At 46.3% G+C, this 10,000-nt stretch overlaps 1 protein-coding gene across 1 annotated transcript in view; it reads left to right on the top strand.

Moving 5' to 3' along the window:
* The window catches only part of LOC311366763 (melanopsin-A-like), a gene marked incomplete at both ends in the record, with an annotated part of 29,508 nt that overhangs the window by 11,692 nt on the left and 7,816 nt on the right, over positions 1 to 10,000 (top strand). The window contains 4 exons of the mRNA XM_084485551.1: positions 765 to 898; positions 3,923 to 4,126; positions 5,847 to 6,018; positions 9,048 to 9,209. Coding sequence (XP_084341677.1) covers positions 765 to 898; positions 3,923 to 4,126; positions 5,847 to 6,018; positions 9,048 to 9,209 — 672 coding nt within the window. The remainder of the gene's footprint in view (positions 1 to 764; positions 899 to 3,922; positions 4,127 to 5,846; positions 6,019 to 9,047; positions 9,210 to 10,000) is intronic.

The raw sequence follows: 10,000 nt of genomic DNA, 5'->3' as shown, positions 1-10,000 counted from the left end.
ATCTGCACTTGCGCCCACGCCCACTTGTGATGTCAGAAGAGGCCGATTTTCAAATTTTCGGCTTGTAACGGCAAATCACACTCACACCAGGTGGTATAATATGTCACCTTTAAGTTGCCGCGTTGAGAGATGTGAAGAATGAGAGTAATAATGTCTACCGGAAAAAGATATCCTAACAGAGCATTTCAATCATGAATAGATAATGCATGCCATTTCTTACAGATGACTGTCATAAAAAAAATCTCTTAACTCACCTTTAATGAGCTCTACATGCCTCTAAATCCACTTCATGGGGCAATTTTTTATATAGGTTTTCAGGTGGTCCACTGACCACCAAAAAAGATACTTGGGCTTGATCCCCAATCCCCACAATGTGCCTGTACTGTAGGCATCCTTGAGCAAGACGCCCAACCCCTACTTGTTCATTCATGACCTGTATCTAACTTGGAATTTACTGTCAGTCACATTGTCAAGTTATTCAATGTAAAAAAAAACAACAACAGCAGGACAATTTGGGGCAGGGCAGACAGGAACTAGCTCACATATTGTTTTGTGCAAAACTAGATACATTTCAGTTATGTTTGTGTCTCTGTTTGTGCACTACATTCATTTATTAATGTGTGTGCTTATGTGCGTGTGTGTGTGTGTGTGTGTGCGTGTGTGTGTGTGTGCGTGTGTGTGTGTGTGTGTGTGTGTGTGCGTGTGTGTGTGTGTGTCTGTGTGTGTGTGTGTGTGTGTGTGTGTGTGTGTGTGTGTGTTTCCAGGAGCCGGAGTCTGCGTACGCCGGCCAACATGTTCATCATTAACCTGGCCGTCACGGACCTCCTCATGTGCGTGACACAGACCCCCATCTTCTTCACCACCAGCATGCACAAGCGCTGGATCTTTGGCGAGAAAGGTAACACACACAGAGCCCGGCGCTGATGAACAAATGCTTGTGCGTACACACACCGAGACCTACATACGCAAACCAAGCATGATCCCTAAGATACAGTCGATTCAAGGGATAGGATCAAACTCTAGAGTCCAACATGCCTGTGCGTGCGTGTGTGTGTGTGTGTGTGTGTGTGTGTGTGTGTGTGTGAGTGTTTGCGTGTGTGTTTGTGTGCGTCTGTGTGTATCTTGATGATGTGTATGCATATTTACAGTTATGCGTGTGAGTGTGTGTGTGCCTGTGTATGTGTCTGTGCCTGCGTGAGTGTGTGTGTGTGTGTGTGTGTGTGCATAAACGTGCATGTGAGTGTGTGTGTGTGTGTGTTTTGTGTGCTTCTCTGTGTCTGTGTATGTTTGCTGGGAATCGGCGCAGCCTGCATGGACGGGAGATGGTAGAGAGATAGGCGGACAAGTATTTGCTCTGTCCACTCTGCTGATCAAACACTGATAGCAGCAGTGGGGAAGCGGTCTCCCTGGGCTCCTGTCCTCCTCCCCTACTGACTTAGAAGGCAACAGCCCTTCATTACAGCAAGGGCCGCGTCCTAACCTCTTAAGGACACCCGCGCGGCACGATCACAGTCCCCCCCCCCCCGATAAGCAAACCCATTCATGCACGGAAATGATTGTAGACATGAATGCACACTGGCGCACGTAAACCATGCTGGCTCACAAACACACGCGTACACACACACGCCCACGAGCGCACACTCAAACACACACACGCACGCACACACACACACACACACGCACACACGCACACATGCACACACACACACACACACACACACACACACACACACACACATACACACACACATGCACATACACGCACACGCACGCGCACACACACACACACACACACACATGCATACACACGCACACACACACACACGCACACATGCACACGCACACACGCACACATGCACACACACACACACACACACACACACACACACATGGATAGAACATACTTAGATAAGTCAGGGCACAAACTAGAAAAAAAATAGTAAAAAGTCGGGAATTGATTGGAACTGTAATCCTATATCCCTAATCCTAATCTATAACCTTGCTCGGAGTTCTGAGGCGGTGCGTGGGCTTGTGTTGCGCGGTCACTGGAAAAGGGGCCGTAAGCCGGTCCAGGGTTTCCCTCTCTCTCTCTCTCTCTGACCCAGTCCCATTGATCGCTGGTCCCGGAGAAGAGGACCGTCCAACAGTGTACCCCGACGGCTTCATTCCTGTACTGTGCTATGCGATAAAAGATCTCAAAGAGATCTTCATATCTGCACATTAAAACGTAGGCACGCGCAAACACACACACACACACACACACACACTTTGCACACTTTGCTCACATTGCAACGGTTCTGAATTGCTTTGAGGAAAACCTCTCACGGTTTGTACCACCTCCGTGGTTTTGCCTTAATCTCAGAGAATCATGTTCACCAGTTCACATTTGTTAAGATGATGCCTCTAAATATGTAACGCAAGGTCAAGAAATCATAGAATAGTTTAACCTTCCGTCGAGGCGACGCAGCAGCAAGGGCCGTGATTGGTCCCGCTCACTAAAACCCGACGCAGAACCAAAACAGGTTCACGACTCGCGTCGAAGAGTCTACGTGGTCACTGCGTAGCGTCGACGTGGAACCACAACTAAGGGTGTTCGTATCCAATCTATCTGACTATTGCAGCGCTGTGCCTCCTTTGCTTATGAGTCTGTGATTTCTTGACCTTGCGTTACATATTTAGAGGCATCATCTTAACAAACGTACACACATCATCACGCAAGAAAGAGGAAAAATAAAAATAGTACAACACAGCAGCACACTATTCAGTCAAAACAGTGACAACACAAACAGTGACAACACAAACAGTGACAGTGAAAAACAACGTAACGTTGATCTTTCTTCCAGTTGCTTCCCACATTCTTTTTCCTTGCGGCTCCAAATCAATTTAGCAGGAAGCTGAAACGCCAGAGCGGTTTTGAATCAAAAAAAAAAAAAGGAATCGCTGGTCAAATGGAAATGGAATAAGCCGTTTATGTTGTGCGGTAACTCAATACATTTTCTCTGTGCCTCGATTTCGAGGACGATTGACCGAAGAGCAGTAAAAGACAGACAGACGGACAGACTCTGTGATCTGTCTCTCTCTTTGCCCAGATATCTTACTGTAGATAGACTTATAGAACCTCAGTCAATAAATCATGAACCAGACTCTGCTCCATTGACACGTAGCCGCTTCGACATCCCAGCGTATGATGTATTACTTGACCTATGCCTATGACCGCGCTGCGCTTATGATTCAGATGCGTGGTGGTGTGCGCCCGCCACTCTACGGTGGGAACACATCACCCCTCGCATCGTTTGCGATGTTATGCGGGCGGGGGAAAGGTATGTCGTTGGGGGCGACGAAACTGATAAAAGCGCTTGAACCGTTAAGTCCGCGCCGAGCGTGTTTCTAAGGCACATCAAAGGAGTTCCTGCCTTCTCCACCACAAAGACCGTGCCAAGTGTCAAACAGAATCATGCATCTGCACCACCGATGGCGCGCTGCGGACGGCCCAAACGGGGGATTAACGTTTCCAAGCACGAACGCCGCGTTTTTCTCATTCCTCATTCCGCTCATGGTCTTTGGCTCTTCATCTGCTCGCCCCATCCCCGTCCCCTCCCCCACACACGTCCCCGCACCCCCCCCCCCCCCCCCCCCCACCCCAAGAGACCTTCCACAACCCACCCTTCCCCCCCCCCCCCGTCCAAGTATACCTCCTTCCTGTCCCTTCACATCCTCCTTCTGTTTCTTTCTTTGCCTTCTCCCTCCCCCTCCTCTACCCCCTGACCCTCTCACCCCCGTCTTCCATCCTGTTTCCCACCGTGTCCGATCCCATATGCCCATCAACTCTCGGCCTGCCTCGCCCTGTCTCACCTGCTCTCTCTCTCTCTCTCTCTCTCTCTCTCTCTCTCCGCCCTCTCCCCCATCACTTCCCCGTGGACAGGTTGCGAGCTGTATGCCTTCTGCGGCGCTCTCTTCGGCATCTGCAGCATGATCACCCTGATGGCCATCGCCGTGGACCGCTACGTGGTCATCACGCGGCCCCTGGCCTCCCTGGGGGTCATGTCACGGCAGAGGGCCCTGTGCATCCTGGCTGGGGCCTGGGCTTACTCCATGGGCTGGAGCCTGCCGCCCTTCTTCGGCTGGAGTGAGTACCCCTACCCCCCCTCCCCACCCCCCCCCCCCCCCCACACACCGGGTGGTGGGATAGGGGCTGGAGTTGGTGGTGCGTGTTTATTTATAAAGCTGCCGTCGTGCACAAGGCCATTCGTAATGGTTCACCAAGGACGATGCGAAATGTCAAAACATTAAGAGGGCAATCGTTAAAAGAAAAAAAGAAGGAGAAACAATATATAGACATATCAGATCAATATTGAACACTGAACACTGCAAATTGACTTGTTTTGAGCCCTTGGGTCGTAACCCCATGTGATTGAGTGGAGACTGCACAGAGGTGTTTGGATATGAGGGCGTGTCTGAGTATTTGCTGATGTCACTTGCGTTTACCAAATAAACCAGTGCACCTGCAATAAAACAACCTGGAAAGGGTTCAAATGGGTTTACATTGCTGCCGTGGACACACGTGATAGAAGAGAGACCTTTCCTGCACCCACTGTTTCTCTCTGTGTCCTGTCTGGAGTGTGTGTGTGTGTGTGTGTGTGTGTGCAGGATGGGGTCCACTGCTGCAGGAGGCCGGTGAAAAAGTGTTCCAAAGTGACTGATGCTTTCCTTTCGTGTTTTAAACAAAGGGGTGGGAAGGTGCTTGCCTGTGCCTGTTGTCATGGCAACCTTGAAGAAACTGACTCACGTTGTTAATAATGCTGACATTTAGGAACTGTGTAGTGTGAGTGAGTCTGTTTGTTTGTTTGTGTGTGCGTGTCAGTGTGTGTGATGCAATGCGATTTGAAAGAGCAAATCTGTGTGTGTATGCGTTTGCGTGTGTGTGTTGTTTTGTTTTTCTGTGATTGCATGCAGCAGTGGGTCTCTCTGTGTCAAGGCAATGTGAAAGAATGTATCACTGCTCTGCAAAACATATGAACGTAGATTGTTGATAATATGCATGCTGATAGCTGCTCACGTAATCACAAGCCCATATAGTTTCTGAAGCTAAATGTATGACATATGATCCATGATTACATTTGCCGCTTGGAGTCCGCAACAGGATTAATTAGTAGCCATTCATTATTCACTGAAGATTTTGGTTCCGAAGACTTCATAGCATCCTTACTGTTACAAACTAACAATTAAAACAAATTATACTTAGTTCACGTGATTTATAATCAGTTTCACAGTTCAATCATGTGAAACTGGAATCACTGAAACTGTCCAGAGGACAACTGCTTGGTGTTCAGTAGAACTTGGATAGGTCCTTTAAGTTCAAATCAAATCAAATCAAACTTTATTTATATAGCACATTTATCACGAGGAATGCAACATAATGCGCTTTACAGACAGCAAAAAGGAGCAGTACAGTGAGTCACATTAAATAAAAAATAAAAGAAAAACACAATAAAAGACATTACAAAGCAACACATAGAAAACAGACATTAAAAGGCGAGATTGAGAAAAAAAAAGGTTGTAAGATTTTGTTTAAAAGTTTCAGCCATTCCTAGACTCTGGCAAGGTGTTCCACAGCCTGCAGGCATAATAACTGACACACACACGTGTGTGTGTGTGTGTGTGTGTGTGTGTGTGTGAGTGCATGCGTGCGTGCGTGTGTGTGTGTGTGTCGTGTGTGTGCGTGTGTGTGTATGCGTGTGTGTTGTGCGTGCGTGCGTGCGTGTGTGTGTGTGTGTGTGTGTGTGTGTGTGTGTTGTGCGTGCGTGTGTGTGTGTGTGTGTGTGTGTGTGTGTGTGTGCTTTCCACAGGTGCCTATGTGCCAGAGGGCCTGTTGACGTCTTGCTCATGGGACTATATGACATTCACGCCGTCCGTGCGCTCGTACACCATGCTGCTCTTCACCTTCGTCTTCTTTATCCCCCTCTTCATCATCATCTTCTGCTACAGCTGCATTTTCAGAGCCATCCGACACACTACGCGGTAGGCATACACACACACACACACACACACACACACATACACACACACACACACACACACACACACACACACAAACACACACATACATACATACATGCATAAACACACACACACACACACATACACATGCATGGATACATACCCGAACACACATATTTATATATTTATTCATTGAATGAAATCACTGAAGGCATAATTATTCATATGTTCATGCGATAAAAGATCTCAAAGAGAGCTTCATATTTACACATTCAAACGTAGGCATGCGCAACACACACACACACACACACACACACACACACACACACACACACACACACACACAACACATTGCAACGGTTCTGAATTGCTTGGATGAAAACTTCTCAAGGTTTGTACCACCTCCGTGTTTTTGCCTTAATCTCAGAGAATCTACATAGTGGACATGGTTCACCAGTTCACATTTGTTAAATATGTAATGCAAGGTCAAGAAATCATAGAATCATAAGCAAAGGAGGCACAGTGCTGCAATAGATTGGACTACGAACCTCCCCACCTTGCTCTGTATTGGTTGAAGGCCACGGATGTAGGAGCTAACAAGTGTAACAATAATTCCATCAAACATCTTCCAGGATGAATGTAGTTTACCACCTCCACAGTTGGTTTGGACAACATTTGTCTACATTGCTAGTGCATTCCAAAAGCTTGTGTAAACAAGTACATTTTCAATCAAAATAGCTTTTCAATGGCAGTGCCAGACCAAGAGTCTGTCCATCCAACCCATAACCCCCATGTTAAACCTGTAATACCATGCAGGGCTGTTGTTCAACTGACATAACAGCAGCACAGAGACAATTTAAATTGTCCTCTGAGAGATCTCTTTCATGCACTCAAAAAAATAACTCAATTGAATGAATTCAATTGTGGGCAGAATTTCCATCCAATAAATATATGTTACCCCAGCATAAAACAAGTCCATTGATTCAATATAATGCATGTGAGTTAATCTACCAATTGTTTTTAAAGTTGGTCCAGCTGAAACTAAATTCATCTATCTAATGAAATTGAATTGAGTTACCTCTACACATTTGTGTCAAAGAGAGCTAAACAAAAGTGATTATATTAAAGTTGTTAAAATAAATTGTGTTTGTTCAACCTAAAAATATAATGGTTGATTGAAAATGAATTATTCAAAAAGAGAAAGTGCCAGTCCCAGTGTTATTGTTCACCCTGTTCCTCCTTTCACGTGAACAGTTTGATTTTCACCTGCTGTATTTTGTGTGTTAAGCCTGTGTCCACCCAGATTCATGAGGACTTTCTGGACGAACTCGAAAGTGTATTTCAGGTTGTCTGGGAAAACTAAGATCCAGAGCATAGATAAGCCCAAACAGCACGATGAAAGCCATTGCAGCACTTCCGACATTGGTGAGGACTTTCACGCCTTCAATGACCACTCCAATGTCATCTGGCTCCTCAAACTGACGGACTGTGTGAATGCCCATGACTGTGGCAACAGTGTCGTTACCGAGAGTAGTAGAGTTGTAGTCGCTCGCTGCAGGCAGAATCGGACCAAAATGGCGCGTGCCTCTGGGCGTGGAAAGAGCTAGACTAAGGGCGTGGTCACCTCACCTGCGCATTGCTCCCCTAATTGACATCAATCGTTTCGGGTTGAACGGATAGGTCAGCAGCGTCAGCAGAGACAATGAATTCATTTTAAGTTACACGCGTTAAACTATTTTGGTTTTTATTTGAATTAATAGATATCTCATTAGACAAATATAATAGTAATTTGTCACATCTAAGAAGGGCTTCAATCATTTTTTTGGAGTGTGGACATTGCATGACAGGGTCGCGTGCTGCGACAGATGCCACAAGCTGGCTCCATACCAGAGTCAACGCACGTGACTCGTGGTTCTAATCAGTGTGCATTACTGCAAACAACCGAAAGAAATGTGCTGATTATTATCCTTTGTTGAAGTACTGCCTCTGATGCCCAATTAGTCTCTCCCCTACAATAAGTACCCCGGCAGAGCAAGTTCCTAAAAGCCTTACACAGCACATTGATATAAGAAATAGGTTAAGATCATTACAAGCGATTAGCCCTAATTGCAGTTGTTATAATGCGTCTTTATACATTGTGCTCTCCCTTTCGGTGGCTTTGTGTGTAACGAAATACAGAATGCAAATAACCGCTGTATTGTTGCTTTGTTTAGCTCTGTTTTGTAAGCATGCATGTTATGATGTACCTCTCTATATGGGCCATGGTGTGTGATCACTGAGTGTGTGTGTGTGTGTGTGTGTGTGTGTGTGTGTGTGTGTGTGTGTGTGTGTGCACACACAAACACACACTCGCCCATTCAACGTATATCTAAAAATCTCGAAGGAATCATTGCCGGAGACCCTCATTTTCCAACGATGCCAAGATTAACCCATAGAAAACAAAATAATGAATCAAATATATAAACCAAGCGGAGAAAACAGAACAAACAGAACAAATAAAATCTGTTATAACAGATATATGGATATATGGGACGGTTATATAAGTGCGTTCCTGAGATGTCCATGCGCTATGTGTGTACATTTTGAGGGGACATTGCAGGATATTTGATGAGTCCGCTGCACAGACACTAAAAGCTGGCCCTTCCAAGATCTTTCCAGGCCCCGAGGTGACGGAAGCACTGGAGCGAGTTTAACATGAAACAAAGATCCAGAGCAACATGGAGGTTATATAAGACAGCAGATTCAAATAAGGGCATCACAAAAATCAAATACCGGTAACACTTAATTAAACTTTTATGCTTATTAATTTATGCAGAATTGTTATGTAGCATCCCTCAACCTATTAAATAATTGATACATTTATAGTATCAATTCAGTTATCACCATTAATCAGTGAGTGCGTGGGTGCGTGTGTGTGTCTGTGTGTGTGTGTGTGTGTCTGCGGGCTTGCACACGCATGCATGCATATGTATGTGTGTGTGTGTACATGGGTGCATGTGTTTGTGTGTGTGTGTGTGTGTGTGTGTGGACGTGTGTGTGCACACTCACAGGGCGGTATGCAAGATCAACGGGGCAGGAGCCAGGGACTCCATCAAGAAGATGCATAAGATGAAGGGCGAATGGAAAATGGCCAAGATCGCTCTGATCGTCATCCTGCTCTACGTCATCTCCTGGGCCCCCTACTCCTGCGTGGCCCTCACCGCCTTCGCAGGGTACAGCGCTGCAACATGTGTGTGTGTGTGTGTGTGTGTCGGCGTATTTCCGTGCACGTCTGCGGCTTCTGCATGCGTGTGTGAGTGCATGAGTGGAAGACTCCTTCAGAGCCGTTCACTTGCTGCGCACCGTGCTGAATGTATGCACTACAGGCTGGACCGGCGTTTCTAGAGTGGGGGCATGTGTACCCCTAGGGGTACTCTGAAGGATTACACGTGGTAGGCCAATTTATAAAATGTCGTTTTTTGTTTGAATATCAATTGGCTACGTGCACAACAATGGCGTCTGTTTCCGCTTGTGACCCGAGTGTGTGGTTGAGTATTTCCGGAATACTTCCTGATTGCAGCGTTTACAACTAGAACGGGATACCGGCAAGTTTGTTTGCGACTTGCCTACCAAAAGGTACGAAATTCAGCGCTCCACTGTTGTGTGCCACAATGCACAAATTCGCGATACAATAGGGAAATAAACTTTCATTCATTCCCTGTTGATCCTGCGGTGCGGGGATGAGGACGATCCGGAGAGAGGACTTCAACCCTAGCTAAAACACCTGGGTCTGTAGTAGGCATTTTAATGTCACTGATATTGCCGTACACCAGGTTTGCGTCCTACTTGCATTTCCTGGCATTTTGGAGATTGATTGAGAACTGCCGTGAACAGCAAGATGGTGAGGATCACCAGCGCCAAGACTGCCTCTGCCAGCAGCAGCACAGTCTCTCACCCAACAACGGTATGTAGACACTCCAATTGTCATTCTGTTACATAGTGTGTCATAATTACCAGTGCTTGG

This window comes from Micromesistius poutassou (genome assembly GCF_964030765.1).
Source record: "Micromesistius poutassou genome assembly, chromosome: 21".
NCBI classification, from domain to species: domain Eukaryota; kingdom Metazoa; phylum Chordata; class Actinopteri; order Gadiformes; family Gadidae; genus Micromesistius; species Micromesistius poutassou.
The sequence above is the reverse complement of the archived record's forward strand: the minus strand, read 5'-3'. Positions and strand labels throughout refer to the sequence as shown.